General features: G+C 44.1%; 1 protein-coding gene across 8 annotated transcripts in view; it reads left to right on the top strand.

Annotated features, from left to right (window-relative positions):
• PIEZO2 (piezo type mechanosensitive ion channel component 2) overlaps positions 1-16,562 on the top strand; it is a 1,512,892-nt gene that overhangs the window by 1,186,711 nt on the left and 309,619 nt on the right. For all 8 annotated transcript variants that reach the window (XM_069613375.1, XM_069613368.1, XM_069613370.1 and 5 more), the window contains 5 exons: positions 4,268-4,396; positions 6,421-6,621; positions 10,289-10,493; positions 10,640-10,741; positions 15,388-15,553. In XM_069613375.1, coding sequence (XP_069469476.1) covers positions 4,268-4,396; positions 6,421-6,621; positions 10,289-10,493; positions 10,640-10,741; positions 15,388-15,553 — 803 coding nt within the window. The remainder of the gene's footprint in view (positions 1-4,267; positions 4,397-6,420; positions 6,622-10,288; positions 10,494-10,639; positions 10,742-15,387; positions 15,554-16,562) is intronic.

The raw sequence follows: 16,562 nt of genomic DNA on the forward strand, positions 1-16,562 counted from the left end.
GCAAACTCTACAAAACTAGAACCATAATATGATTGAGTTGACGTTTTAAAAAAAAAAAATGGTTTGGCTGAATACTTCAACCTTTCAAATGTACATACAATTCCAAGATTTACATACAATTCTAAGATTAATGAAATATTTTTAGTACAAAAGAAGAAACATACTCAACAGTTAAAGTAAAATACATTCAATTTCCATAAAATACTAATTGAGTTGACGGACATTTAATAACATTTTTTCTGTGAAGTATTGCTGATAAAGTACTGAAATACAACTGAAAAAATACCAGTTTCTTGTAAATATTTGTTATTTCACTTGGTTTGAGGCCCTTAAGTCTTCATGTATTTTAACCCTTTGCTCTTTAGCTGCGGCTGCTGTAGTGGGATAAATCTGCATATGTATGGTAAAAAGTACACTGTACAGTATGTGTCAAGGATATTGCAAACCAATGATAAGTTCTGTGACTGTTTCCCTTTGACAGTTTTCACTACCCCAGTGTGCATGCCCACTGGGTTATGCAAGTCTGGGTGTGTTTAGCTTTCCCAGCCTTACATGCCCCATTGGGGGTGCAGGTTGGGATACTGTGAGTCTGAATGTGTGTGGGGTGCTCTTGTGCCTCCACACACATTTAGAGTGCCTTGAACTGATCCGGCTGTACTGGCATTAAGGGAAAAGCAAACATGATATGTGTTATTGAGTGACTGAAGTGGACAACATTAGTGCAGCCAGTCTGATTATATTTTATTCCTGTGGAATGTCATTTGGTACTGGCATCAAGGGCAAAGACAACATGAGATTACGTGGCCGTACTGGCCTACATTAATGCAGCCAGTCTAGACATACTTTCTTACTGTGGCATGCCATTTATTTCTGGAAAAGCCAGGAGGAGTATGTTCTTATATGCTAATACTTATAACACAAGAAAAGGATACTCTTGTGGGAAAGGTATGATGAAATCAACAAACTATATATCACGACAAACGGAATGAATCAGTATATATTAGTAATAACACATTTTAGATACAGACTGTAGGACACAGAACATATGGAAGTACTGCTGCCATGTTCTAATGAAAGAAATATAAAACAATGAAGAAATGTATGTATTTCAAAAACTTGGGGCTGAAAAGCCCTTTCTTGTTATAGTTACATATGGATAACACCAATATGTGAAGTTTCAAAAACCACCACCAGGTACAGAGGCATGTAAACAAACGAGCCAATTAAACAAAAGTTTTGAAAACAAATATGACTGTTCAAAGGCTTTGATGCAATTTTTCAACATAAGAAACCAACTACTTTGGACTTTTCCCACTGAATAAGGCCGCCTTTGTCAGGACCAGTCATAGATGGTACCTGTGCAGCATGGCATGTGTAACGTGTAATTGATATGCGCTCACCATATTAAAAACAGCAGCAAATAAAGTGTGTCACTGCAAGGCATGTACCCAACAACTAAAGCCCATAGAAACCCTCAATCAAATACTAATACAATCTGAACAAAGGGACATGCTAATTCCGGCATATGTTGGTGCAACCTACATGGACATGTATGGTCATACCAGCTGAACCGTTTTTACATTTCTTTTTATATTCCAAAGCCATCATGAAAATTAGTTGGAAAATAATCTTATGGACTTTTGATGACTTTCATGTATTGGATATTTCCATGTGTTACCCTACAGAACTGGTAGAACATTGTGTGGCTTTTTACCCAATTTTTCATAGACAATCTGATGTAAAATGTACAGTTTTAACTCATTATTAATAAAAATGTATTCCAGGGGGGAAATCCCTTGACACCCTCTTGTTTGGTTCGGGCTCCCTTGCTAAGCCTGGTTGCTCCTGTATAGTTGTGGTAAACATTTTTGCCCCACAATAAAGAAATTACTCGGGAGCCACTGCAATATATTCAGTGGGAGAGTGTATTAACTTTTTGGCAAAGATGGTATGCACAGCCCATGCTCACATGTTACTTTCACAGTCAGGTATGGGCCAGCGCCACCTTCCATGGGGAGCTTATGCATGCTGAAAGCCTGGCCAATCAAAGGGCGACCTTCTCCATGACCATATCCATCCATCTCAGGACTATTACTCCCATACGTGCCTAACATGAGCCTATCGAATGCCGTGTTCACGTGCCTGAGCCACACCGTTTTAGCACTGGTGCAAGATAATAAGCTGTCCATTTGTACATCTCTGAAATTTGAGAAATTGTATTGTCAATAAATTACCTGGTACTGAAAGGGGCCAATTCACTGAGGTGGCTTATGGCAGTAAGACCCACTTCAAAAAAACATATTGGCTGCACAAGGTGATAGGCACAAACAGAAGTTGCTTGTAAAAAATAGACTGGCTTTGGACAGACTTTTTCCCAAATCTTCTACACAGCTTTCGTCCATAGACTACAGCGGGGACAACCTTTTTTCCTGGTAGGCCTCGAAGGCAGACACCAAGAGCATACTCTTATACTGAACAATGAAATAGTCTATCCCTGGGCAATCTTCACCTTACCCTACAAGTGACCCCACTCACTGCCTGCTGATACCACGATAAGAGGTGGGAGAACCTCTCACCCCTTATTAGCTAAGGTAGTGAAACCTTGTGCTGGGCATGGCCAATCTTGGGGAAATGTTTGAAGGAATATCTACATCCTACTACCATCCCCTTGGACTTTACAATATTTATGAAATGCTCTTGTTTGGTGAAACCCTCCTCATACCATTTCAAAAATATGTGCTCGGTGTTAACATGGACGACCCCAGTTCAGCGCCATATGCGAAGAGCAGAAATGGTGCGTTGTCATTCCTGATTTTGGGACCATTGTCCAGGATTGGGAATGGCATAAGTGCCAATACCACCTCATCGAAAATAGATACTGAATAGAAACGGGATCACGACTCAGCCCTAGCTCACCCCTTTCACGCCCTGAACTGGTTCTGCTAGCAGGCCTTTTGTGATGTCAAAACCACCTATAATATGTTATTTCAGTAAAAGTGTGACCTTATGTTCATATTACAGGTGAGTAAGAATGACACTACTAAATTGTAAGACGAACTGTATGTACACACTTTTAGCTATCGCTGGCTTGCAGGTAATATGGTAAATTTACCCACATAATTGATGTTATTAGTTTTGGGATGCTTTTTTCTTCTCATCTGTCCCGCCCCCTAGTGGTTGAAAGATGCTCACCCAAACCTCTTTTTTCTTTGCATTCTGGGGCTTGGTGTTTTGCTTTTTCTCATTATTATTCCAAGACAATGAGTCCCAGAATCCAAGGAAGAAACATAATCGGATGGGCCTTTCCCCAATGACATTGGACACAATGCACTCATCTTGAATTCCTATACTTGGCAGCTCACGATTAGTAGGCCCAGTCGCATATGATTATAATGAAAGAAAATGTCAACACATTAATTGTACAAATGAACGCACCAGACCTAAAGAGGTTGTTCCTCGCGTATAGACCAAACTGAGTTCCCCCGTTTCCTTCATCCTTTAACCATTTGAAGCCCTAGCCGAGTTTGAATAATTACAGAAGTGAGTCATTAATTAAGCACTGCATAGGTGAGTGTTCTTTGATACCATGTTCTTTGGGGCTCACACCTCACATTTGAGAAACAAATTAAGATTTAGGCAGTCTGCTGGCCCATGCAGAAGGATGCCCAATGCAGATCCCAGGCAGTGCCAATATATCATTGGGGCTTCCTCCTGGGCAGTGTTGGCACTATTACTCCATTGCCTGATGAACGTGCCAGCGTACGGCCAAAGATACTCAATAAATGAAGAGTCCAGGTGCTTCCTCAAGGTGAGACCGTAGACCATCACGCTGGTGCTTGATTGATCCATGGTAAGAAGCTTAGACAAAAAGGGTCAAGGTTCAGCTAGCTTTGCTCTAGATCGGATATGGAGGTGCTCTGCATGTTTGGATTTGCTCCTGCTACTTATAATGTATTCACAAAGCCTAAAACTGGAGCAAATGCAGAACTGTCTGGAGCACATCTGAGATGCTGATGTGCAGATGCGATTCAAAGAGATTCACTGAAGGGCATTTCTGAGAAGCCCAAGGCAGCTCCAAATTTGCTGTATTTTTAGCCTTTGTGAGCCAGGCGTTCGTCAGCAGGTGCTCGGGGCATCCCCTGTGTTGCCCCCCATACAAACCTTTGTAAATCAGGCCCCCGGAATTGAGCTATAACAATGGGAGCTTTGCAGTAAATTGACGCATCTCGTGCCTGATCCTAATCATTGTGCCTTTCGTTCTCTTTAGCCTTCGGAAAATCAAACCAACGTGGCAAACAGAACAGAGCTAATGACGTCCATGCTCTACAGTGCTCCCATTGACCCTTCAGGCTGGGTTGGATTGAAGAAGTCATCGCCGCTGCTTGCATACCTAAGGGTATTGAGTTCATCCTTTAGAGCCTTCCTGTACACTTTCAGGTGTCCTTGATAGTACTGCCATGCCTAGCATAAAATGTTACTCGATCCGTGGACAGGGATCCTCAGGCAACTCAGTCTAATAGGAGTGAGTAGGTGCTTATGATAAGGCCAGTGGCGTAAAACAGAGGGTCGACAGGTGGAGGGGAGCAATGTAAGTGTATGTGTGCTGTGGGGGAAGGCAGAAGCGCATGATGTAAGTGGAGCACAGGACATGGGGACATGTAGAACAAGGTTACACTTTTCATTACAATTACAGTGCATGTTTTCAGTATTTTAACACACATTCAAATCATTTATTTTCTGTAGAGTTTCATTGTTTTCTACACATTTAAATTCACACCAGTCGTGCAGACTGTGTGCATTTTTAATAAAAGTGGTTTTACACAGTTAATGCATTTGCGAGGTACGTGCCTCGCTTAATCTCTTTTTGAGCCTTTTTAAAACCAGAAAAATCCCAAATGATTTAAAAAATGGGAGGAATCCTTGAAGGCGAACGGAGGTTTTGGTACCATTTTGCCAAATTTTTGCATTTGTTATAGCTGCGACAGCATGCACAGTGTGGTGTTCTGCAAAGATGCCGCCATCATGGTGTGGGCCTGCATGTTGCGAGTTGACGATGAATGTGCATCCCGGAACATGTAAACTAACACCGGGCTGGCAATACGTAAACCACAAACTGATACACTTATGGTGAGGGAGAGAAAAACCAGTTTGAAGTGATTCAGTGGGTTCTTTGTATGAGTATATCAGTGAGTGTGTGAGCTGGAGTGTGTGTGTGATGGCCTGTAAATGATTTAGCATAACAGTGAGACAGTAAGTGTGTCGGTGGGTGAATCAGCTACTGAGTATGTGGGAATACTAGGGTACTTAGTGCACGCCATGAAACCAGTTACTACAAGTGGCAGCAGTACTCAGTAGTATCATTTTCTGCCAGTGAATGTTACATTATGTTCATGGGCTTGTTTACTGTGCCAACTCAATGCCCTAGGATTATCCATGGAGCGACGTACTGTGTGCCCACCAGGCGTATCCGGACCGCAGACTACTAGAAGAAAGAAAATGAGCGGGGGGGAGATAAGAGATGTAAAGTGGGAAATGGAGGCTAGGACACAGGAAAGGAGGGATGCAGCAGTGGAAGAGTGGTTTGTGACTGCCTGGGTGCATGTCAGTCCTGTTAGGTGGATCATGGTGTGTCCCTAGAAAAGGCTAAAGCTTTACTCTGTTTCACAGTCAACTTTTAATCAAATTACACTGTAAAGGGAATGCTAATGGGAGTCCTTTGGAAAATGCTACCCCATCCTCTCCCTTTCATAGACACCAAATTGTTGAGTATGCAAGTTGGGGCTGTCAGGTTTTTTGTTTCACGCCAGCAGCATCCATCCTGTGCCGGGAAACAAAAACCTAATTGTGTGGTAATAGGCTTCTCTATCAAAACACCAAAACAACTGCCTATACGTGAAATCGACAGTACAGTTAAACCAACACTGCTAACTCGAACAGTATGGGAGGAAAATCTGGAGACTGAATTGGGTGTGATGTATGAGCGACAATCTGGTGTGGTGTATGAGTGGCAGGGGGATGGGCTGGTTAAGTGAGCCTGGTGTTGCCTAAACATTGTTTGTTTTGATAGTTTTAGGTGGCTTCCACCTACCTCGGCCCTTACTCAATGCATCAGTTGTTTAGTGTGGGTTAGGTGCTTTGCTTTGACTATCCCTGGGGGGCATATTTTATCTGAGAAGAAGGTTCGAGGTCAGGGAAACTTTCTAATGGATTTGGCTGTAATTTGGCTCACATGTGTTGGTGGAATCTTTGAGTTCACTAATGTTTTCCATTTGAAATATCTATAAAGAGGGGGGTACTTGTACAATGTTATACGCTCCCAGACTTTACTATAAGGCAAACTAAAGGATTTTGACAATGTTCTACTCTTGTTGACTGAGCGTTTGTTGACTCCCTGGGCACTGCATTTCTGCTTCGTTTTAGAATAATCTGCTGATGCTAGCCATCCTCGCCTTCGAAGTGACAATCTACCGGCACCAAGAGTACTACCGATGCCGAAACAACCTCACCACACCTGTGACTAAAACCATCTTCCATGATATTACCCGACAGCATTTCGACGAGGGACTTGTGAACTCTGCCAAGTATTTCGTAAACTACTTCTTCTACAAGTTTGGGTTGGAGGTAAATATGTGTTCTTTTGGTTTCCGGAAGTCCTACTCGGCTCGATGTATTGCCGTAGTGGTGGGGTTTGCCAGCTCGCTTCGGCTCTGTGCTGACTGAACTGTATGTTCTATTTTCATTAGGCTAAGGAGGGCCACTAGATAGACAGTCAAAGAATAGGAAGTAGCCTTACCAAGAGCTACGTCATTTGAAATGTAGATGGTGCGGGGCAGCAGGTTCACTTTTGTAACCTCAGAACCATTGAGTTACAAAATGTTCAGGAAAAACAGAACTCTGCCTATGGACTATTTATTTGTCTTTATGAAGCCTTCTTAATAGTGTCAGGCTATTATGCAGGTCTATGCAAAAAGGACGAGCCTACTCGTCGTTGGCAATTAAGTGTTTAATGAAGACTGTTATTTTCATATATGTTATGTTATGTATATACTTATTACACACCGAAAGTCCACAGGCATCATATGGCTCAATGTTAAATGCTGCTAAAGTTATAGGCCTCAGGCCTCACAGAACTGGATGAATATGCTTAGTTCAGTCATCACCGAGGGCTAGAAGAAGAAGAATGCCTTACTGCAAATGTGTATCCATGGTGCAAATGCCAGATAACAATGGCTCATGCAAAACCCGTTGCTGGCCTATGGGATTGGGAATGACATTTACCGAACTGCTGTGAAGAACATTGCAGTCATGCCTGTTAATGCTTTAAACTGGCTTTGAAAGGCATTTGTAAAATGTGCCTTGATTTTCTGTTGCTCATCTGCAGTCCAATGTTAATAAAACATACATATTTTACAGTATTCAAAAAATGAATACATTTGTTTTTTTGTCGAAAACCTAGACTTTAAAAAAAATGCATTGGGTTCTTTCAAAAACAATGAGTTTGTGACAAAAAGAAATTGCTTGTTTGTGAAAACCCACGACTCAAGGCCTGGGAAACGTCCTCCATAACAAATCCTTTCACAAACAGAAGTCCCAGAGGAGGTAAAGTATTGTGTTACTTTTTTTTTATATCCGAGGTTATAGAACAAACTGTGTCAAAAGTCTATTACTTAATAGAGAGGACACAGATATGCAGATGGAGAGGCAGCAAAGGACCAGAGCAGATACACTGCAACGGAAGTCCCCAAAGTACCAATACAAGTCCACACATGTATGAACACCATTTCTAAAGAAAAGAAGAGAGAGGGAAGGATGCTCAAGGGAGGTGGGACAGGGAATTTCTAACCACAGTATTAGAGGAATGGTTAAGAGTGAGCCATTCTGCAGGCAGTATCCTTAGTGAGGGTCTTCACCCCCAAAATCTATTCCCCAAAGAACAATTCTGGAAGCAGACCCTGCTCAAACTCTCGTGAGGTGCATCTAGTCATCAATGAGCACACCTGCTGACCAGAACTCTACTCTATGGGGCTTTCCTGAACGCGTCACGCTCGAGCCATGGGACTTCATGCCACCGAATCGGAGGCAATTTACTTCTGAAAGTTCTGCGGAGCACAGCAGGAAAGGCGGCAGTTATTGAAAAATGCTTCGTGCCGCTTTCCGAAAGTGCAAGCACTTTTTTGCCCTGTATTGATGTTCGAGAGAAATCTTCTCAAAAGTAGCAGTGATCATTAAAGTTCTTCTTTGGTAAGCAATGCACGCCTGCATTTGAACTCACAAGTGACACTATTCTTATCGAGATCTTGAAATGCCAGTTCCTATTGTACAAGTGTGAAATTGTGAGGCACCATGAAAGGGTGTGAGAAACTCACCTTCAGTTTTGGAAAGCTGGCTTTAGGAGCATAGTGTGGCCATGATCTGGGTAAAGAGCAGCATACCCAATTCCTATGCCCTGTCACCATCCCTAGAACCTTTTCCAGCAAGGGCTGCCAATACCTGATTGAGGAGTAGACAGTTTTATAAGTTCTAACTTCATGTCATTAAAGAACCTGACAGGCTAGATCCAAACTTGGTGAGGAATACAAAGCCTTTGTTATTAAAGAGGGTAACATTACGCTAATGTCCCAAGTTAAAACACTCGGGATGATGCTCGAAGCATCAGTGGGCTCAGAAGTACAGGTCAACTATCTGCATAAAAACAACACTTACTACCTGTGCCTACTGAGAGCCACAAGACCATTCATCAACAAAGAAAATACATCCACTATTGCGAGAGCGATCATACTGTCGCGATTAGACTATGGCAACGCCTTATTGCTTGGAGCCACCAAGAGAGAAATAGAGAGGTGCCAAGTAATGGAAAACGATGCAGTTGGCATAGTAAAGGGAATTAAAAACGGAGAGCATATCACGACAGGGAGGAAATCCTTACACTGGCTCAGAGTGGAAGGTAGAGTCATATTTAATGCAATGACAATAGTCCAAAGGTGCTTATTTGGTGATGCACCCAGTTATTTCAAAAAACAATTTTCAATCTATATCCCTCTGAGACTTTTAAGATCATCCAACTCTGGCCTACTTAACATAACACACGTGAATTGCACATCAGGTCGAGGTAGATCCTTCCCTGTGAAGGCAGCACAACATAGGAACACGCTGCCTGCTGCTCTCCAGCAAGAGGAAAATTATCAGAGTTTTAGGAAATCACTGAACCCTTTTTTGTTTCAATAAAGTATTCCACAAGAGACAAGTCACCATTGTCCACTCTTTAAATGTTAGCTGACATCATGATGTGATTTGACCTTTTTTGGTTTCTCCGCGCCCTGATACCCGCGGGCTTTCGGCACGCTATAAGCATACACATAACACAACCCATTGTGCAGTACTCTACTCACATATTATCAGGCCTACAAAACGGGTTCAACCGAAGCATGGGAGACCGTGCAAAATGATGTAAGGACTCTGGATTGCTAGCCACTGGCCAATATGTCGTTATTGCTAAATAAATGCATACATAATAAGTAATCTCCCAATTCACAAAGCTATTTTTGAGTTCAAATGCATGTGAGCTATCAAAAAGCATGCCATTTACATACGTAAAGGACTCTTTTCTCATGCCATTCGTTGTGTGTGATACAACATACACAGGCATTTTATTTTGCACACAGTCACATGTACAAATTGTGCAAACTGCAATGTGATCCTGTCCCCACCTTTCTTGGGCAACTGTTCACGCTGTGTGGATGCAAAAGGGGTAAGTAAGTCTCTAGCAGGCTACCTGGCTTTGTACACGTTTCATCCGTGTACCTCACACCGCACTCACCTAAAAACCCTGCAACCTCTGACCCAAACTACTGGGCCCATTCCAATATCTCCTTACAACACCGCCCGATCACGTGAGATCTCCTCTTGGGCCAGCCTGCAGGGAATCTTGACATCACGGGATTGAAAAGGAGTTTGCAGGGTGACCGAAAAAGGGCAAACATCAGAAGTACCCATAGAAAAAATTAAAACAATCGTCTGCTTGCCTGAATCCAAAGTCTGGGGCCAGGACTCACGCTCGCCAACAGCCCTAAACCCAGGGGACAACTGGCCTATAAGCAACTCTGGAGATTAGGCCTCTGCACCCTGGTCCTCTTTTGTGTGATAAGCTAATGTATTTCCAAATGTTCTCATAGGAAAAGGGCTGTGCTTGCAGAAAATGTATGTTGTTGGGCCGCTTTGAACATTATTTCGAGGGCCTCTTTTGAGTCCCAGACCACCCCTGCCTAAAACCTGTGCTTTCCTTTTGCAGACCTGCTTCCTCCTGTCAGTCAACGTGATCGGCCAGCGGATGGACTTCTTCGCCATGATTCATGCCTTCTGGCTCTTCGCGGTGTTGTACCGACGCCGACGGAAAGCTATCGCCGAGATCTGGCACCGGTACTGCTGCTTCCTGGCCTGCACCATCACCTTCCAGTACTTCATGTGCATCGGGATCCCAGCCGCTCCGTGCAAAGGTACCGCCATTTTCCCTTTCCTCGCCGGCAGCTCTTGCCATTTCTTATCTTCTGAGGCCGCCGGATTAATGGACGGCGGAAACCAACACGAGATGTGATTGTGATACATTTTTTATGACTTTTCCCATACTTTTGTACTTTTGCAGACTACCCATGGAGACACGCCGGTGCCAACTTTAACTCCAACATAATAAAGTGGTTGTACTTTCCAGACTTCATCGTCAGGCCCAACCCTCTCTTCCTTGTCTGTATGTATTGGCGCGCGCGCTGTGTTCCTAATGCGGGTCTATTGTGGTTATTCTGCCTCTCATGTGCCATTATGTGACTAAGTCTTTGGTATCCATTAATCCAGCAGCTCTGTCTGCTTAACAATGAAGCAATCGCTGGATTTTGCTTAACCCTTTGAGTGCTGCTGCTAAGCATCTAATTACTCGCCATTTGCATAGGAAATCACTTGAAGTCTGGCACTTCAGAGGTCAATACGTTTGGATAGAAATCTCTAGAAAACAGCTTCCAATTGTGCTACCTCTCTGCTGGATTTCTGGGTAATATGGGAGGTCTTTGAATGAAGTACCCACAAGGCACTGTATGCAAACCTCTCCTTAGTGCACAATCATGCATTTACCCTGATGTCAGGTAAAAAGAGGGAGCACACATGATTGCTGTACAGAATGAAAAATAGACCAGTCGACTTTGCACATGCATGGCAACACACATATGTGGCATTAAGTAAATACATGGCTGTGTGCAAGAGCAATGGAAAGTTTGTGGGTGGGGTCTTACAATGTGCTGGTAGCAATCCTCCCTTGACACTGCCCCTGAGGTATAGAGCAATTGCAAGAAGTAAGTGGCGTGTGTGGCAGGCTATGATATGATATGATAGGTTATTTATAACGCTCTTAATACCCAGAGGTTTCTAAGCGCGGACCCGGGGATCAAACCTGTGTTGCTCTGTGTTGTCTTGCTTCCAACATGGCTGCTGAGCTATCCTCCCGAAAGTTCTGGCGTAGCCAGGATTGCCTAACAAGTAGGGCTTGAAACGATGCAGCTGGGTCCACCGCAGAAACATTCACATCTGTTAATGCCCACACAGCACTGCTTAGTGAGCCTTTACAGATTTTGGTTGGGCCTTGCCCGCTCAGGCAACTTCCAAACTACCCTGTCTACTTCCAAACTAAAGGAATCGCGTGGCCTTCGTGTTGTGATCTCTATAGCCAAGAGTGAGTGAGACTACGTTAACACCACTTTTTAACTGTCTATGCCTGGTCTGATATATCAGGAAGAGCATTAAGATTGGCAGTGTGATTTCTCGTGTGTGAAGTGTTACTTCCTGCCAATCAGGACAGTGTTTGTAGGCAGGCGGGTCATTGTCTTTGAGGTCAGTAAAGGCAACTGTGATAGGGTGGGATGTGTAAAGCAACTCTGCTACTGGGCGGAAGGAGTACCTCCGAAAAAATGTCACCTCATATCATGAACAATAACTCTGCCCCAAGTCATGAAGTACAAAACGTACACTAGCTATTGTGACGCTAGCCTGGAGCATTTAAAGAACAAATGTAGGTTAATACATCTAAACAAGGACCCTAACCACCAGAAGGTCACAGGAGGAAAGCCTGGAAAACAACAGTGGGTGGTGGGGGGGCTCGAGGCTTGCCCCACACTTAAGGGAAGGGAATAGGTGAAATCAAATACTTCATTAACATGTTAAAAAGAACACATAGTATAATCGTGCATAGGCAGAATTATGCAGGAGTTCATTAAATGAAGACTGCCCACACCTCTGGCAGCATTCATTTCCTGGAAAAGGCGCTGCCCTGTAGTTAAACCGGAAAAGTTGGTGCTACGTCACCTATTAACTATTAAAGAGACGTGCCTATAAAGTGAACTACTGGGCCTCTGTGGAGAGTCCTGCGTAGATGGCCTGCCCTGACGGTTGTCCACGAAAAAAAAGAAAAAGAGAAGACATTTTCTGAATTTTTTTTCCCCGAATTACCACATTTTTGGAGGGCTTTTTAGCACTTTTAAAAAAAATAAATAATGCGGTGGGAGACCTTCCACCCACTTCCCCATACCACAAGTTATACCCTTACCCCAACACCATCTATCTTTTTAAAGAAATGTGCACACATTTCGAAAAGAATTGGGCAAAAAAATGTGGTAATTTCTTCCTTGATTTTTTCCGATTCGGTTCTTTCTACGGATACCTAGTCCATTCTGGGTTGACCAATAATGTGAATGTCCCCATTGTGCAGTGTCATCTGTGGGCTCAACCTATATAAAGGTTTGGCATGTTCTCAACAGGCGTTATCATTTAAATCCAGGTAGTGGCACTGTGTGCAGCCTGTGGATGACTGTTTGGGTGCTTGAAGCCCGCAAATAAGGCCAGTTTTGGAAAGGTTTTCCCGCAAATAGAACACAAAGAATGAAGAAATAACATTAAAGAGATCTTTTTAGGAAGTATATGGAAACGTTCGGCTAAAGTACCTAGTGTGACCAAACTTCCCAGCTATGAGATAATGGAGGATGGTCGATGCACACAACACTTTCGCTTGTGAGCATGGAGGAGCTGCGTCACAAGGTGAGTCATTCGTTAGGGCCTATTGATTTGCCTATGGCTGTGTAATGGAGGGCTGTTGTGGAAGAGTACCAAGAGCCTAGTCGCTCCACCTTTTCCTGCAGTTAAATCCGCACACAACACGTCACAACTCTGCTATTTTGCTCAGGACATGTCACCAGGTCAGCTTATAGTGAAGAAACACAAGACCTTTCAGCCACATTGTTCGGTGTGTCATGTCAGACCTCGTAGTATGTTCTCCTTCGGTTGGACGAAATGATTAACACAAAGTAATTCATAGCAAGTCAATACTGGTGGAATTGTTGGCTCTCCTGACCTAGCAGAAAAGAGATCACCCAGGGTAAGCGGGGGTATCGAATGATAATATTGCTGTGAAAAAAGCTGGCAGGTGACTACATTTTCTCAAAAATGCCCCCTTCAGACAAAAACTTTCCCCAAATATTCTAGGATTGCAGAAAGTAATATATAATTATACCCCTCCTAGAATAATTGGGTCAAGAAAAAAGTCAACTTTTTCACAGTGAGCTTATCACATGGAATCTTAAGGGGCAGAGGCTTAGGGGGGCAGAGGCATAGTAGAAATACGGTAGAGTCTCTAAGGGGGAACCTAGTGGTAAATGGCGATATAAACAACTACAATACCATTACCACAAATTCCATTGCCCATCAGTCTGCAATCATCTGCAAGGCATGTTCTTCCTTTTCTCAGCTCGCCCCAGACGCTCAATGTCTCCAGAGCTCTGGTCCTTTCCAGGCTGGACTACTGCAACAGCCTCTTTCTCTATCTCCCTCTTTCCTTCCTTCGGCCCCTCCAGCTAATCCAGAATAGGGCTGCAAGACTTATCCTGGGCTGCAAGCCCAGGGGCCGTATCTCCCCAGCCCTAAAATCTCTCCACTGGCTCATGGTAGCTGCAAGTATCCAATTCAAGACCCTCTGCATCATCCACAAGGCCTTCACGGGCATGCAACATGCTATCTCCCAGTTTAACTCCCTAAATACCCCCCTGCTAGAGCCCTGCACTCCTCGAATTCCAAATCCCTGACAGTCAAACGCTTCTTCAAACAGAGAGTGGGTGGCAAGTCTCTCCCCTCGGCTGGTGCCTCCCTTTGGAAAAGCATCCCTGCCCTCTCAGACTTGAGCCGGACCTACTGAAGTTCTGGAAACTGCTCAAAACTCTGCTCTTCTCTGCCACTTTCCCTCCCCTGCTAATTACCCCACTGCCGCTTGGACCAGTGGCCTGTTCCTCATGAATCTTACTGGATCCCAGGCCCTTCCTCCCGGTTAATACCAGCAACCCCCCCGCCCACTGCACTGACATACTGGCCCCTGCTTGGCGGCTCCACGTGCCACCTTTGAGTCACCTTTACTAGCACTTAGCCTGAGGCTCTCCTCCTTGGCTCCCCTTAGCACTTCCCTCCCATTCCTTCCTTCAGCACTTGTCCACTCCCCTGCTGCCCCTCCCATCCCTTCCACTTCCACTTCTCTTCAATGCACTTGCACGGCCGAATGTCTCACAGCCTAGTAGGATCACAATTATATATTACTGTTTTTGCCATTTGTATTATTTCCCCTGTTCCCTTCCCATTTAGCCTTGTGGCGCTTTGAAACACAATTCTGTTGTATGAAGCACCTTACAAATGCTCAACAAAATAAAATAAAAAGAGCATGCGGGGGGGTCTTGAGGCAGTCCTTCGGGTATTGCTCAGCTATAAGCTTTCGGGGTTGAAGTAAGAGTCTGTGATTCTGAAGTTGATTCAGTATGAGCACATCTGTTGCGTTAGCCAATCACAGATATATCAAGATGGGACAGTACCTGAAGATGTCTCAGCCAGACCGCTTGAAAGGGCCACATAATAGAACTCTATTCTTGAAGAGACAAGTGGAATTGGACTAAGTAATATGTGGATGCTTTTGAAGAGGCTTTGGTGAAGTTGTGGAGGCAGGAAGAACCCAGCATTAAGGGCAGAGGGATATTTCCAGTTTGCTGCTTTGCCTAAGGATTTGCCTCATGCTTGGCAACGCCTTAGGAGGATAGCTCAGGGTTAATACGCTCGTCTTTGAAGCAAGACGACATGGAGCAACACAAGTTCGATCCGCGGGTCTGCGCTTAGAAACCCATGGATATTAAGCGTGTTATAAATGACCCATTGCAACAGACGTGTCTTTCAGATGAGATCTGTTGTCACTTCCAGAGTTGGGTGTTTGGGCATTCATTTGCATTGCTAATACCATTCCACCATTTTCCTTCATTGTTTTCATCTTGCGGTGGCTTCATCTGATAATGCTATGGTCCTCATGTAATATCTTCCTTTCGCCAGATGATTTCATGCTGCTCCTGTGTGCGGCACTGCAGCGGCAAACGTTTGAAGATGAAAATCTGGCTGCAGTGAGAATCATGGCAGGGGACAACGTGGAAATTTGCATGAATCTCGACGCGGCATCTTTTAGCCAACATAATCCTGTCCCCGACTTTATCCACTGCAGGTGAGTTCAAAATACACATGCATCGACTGTGTCCCTGTAGTCTTGAAGCTGCTTCAGCAGAACATATTAGGTGGCCACTGCTGCTCTCCTGCTGCCAGACTAGGAGCGGGCCGGTTAAGACTGTGCCCACACTCTTTCCATAATACAAGATGGCAAAATTCATTCTGCACTTGATCGGCGGCCAGGCACTTTTGGGAAGCCATCAGGTGTGCAATTTGCAATGTGGCCCTCATGCTAGAGGAGGTGGGTAGCAAATGTCAGGGGTGTCTCAGCTCATAGCACTCACATGAGGGGTAGTTGCTCATCTCCTCCTGCCAATGAGTTACATAATAGGGAATTGTGCAGTGCCCCATTGACAGTTCTATGGGATTCTTTTTTGAGAAACCAGTGAAGGAGAACAAACAGATAAAAAAAAAATATTTACTGCACACACAGGAACAGAAGAAAAAAACGGCCTTAAAATGAGCCAAAGGATGATTACATGTATACGAAAAGATCCAGGACTTGAAAGGGGAAATGTAGGGTTGCAGGTCTGCAAAAGGCGGAATAAGATGGCCAGGTTGCACTCTTCGCACCACGGGTCCACAACGCAGGAACTGCATTGAATAAGCAGCAGCCCTGCACTGTGTGCATACCAAATGCTAAGGGATAGATGTGTTGTTGTAGATGAAACTGTTCAGTGAAAATACAGCGAGAGAAACCGTATCACAATCAATTTGCACCTTTGTGGAGGAGGATGCACCTGTTATTTTTACTGAGGGCACACTCTCTACACCCACATTTCCATGCCCAGCACTTCACTGATAAGACTGGGTTGGTGCAATTGTGTCTGACGTGTATGTGACCTGTAGCCTTTATTGAGGTGTTGAGGGGAGGGTTTCACAAGCAGCCATTTAATTAGAAAACACGTTCCCATTTGAAAGAAGGGGAGCCAGGGAAGGACCTGATATGTGGGTGCACGGCTTTCCAATGGAGTGGGGCCTGACACCTGAATGTTCTTCCTCTGTGT

Source organism: Ambystoma mexicanum, chromosome 5p (assembly GCF_040938575.1).
Source record: "Ambystoma mexicanum isolate Mex_15411 chromosome 5p, UKY_AmexF1_1, whole genome shotgun sequence".
NCBI lineage: Eukaryota > Metazoa > Chordata > Amphibia > Caudata > Ambystomatidae > Ambystoma > Ambystoma mexicanum.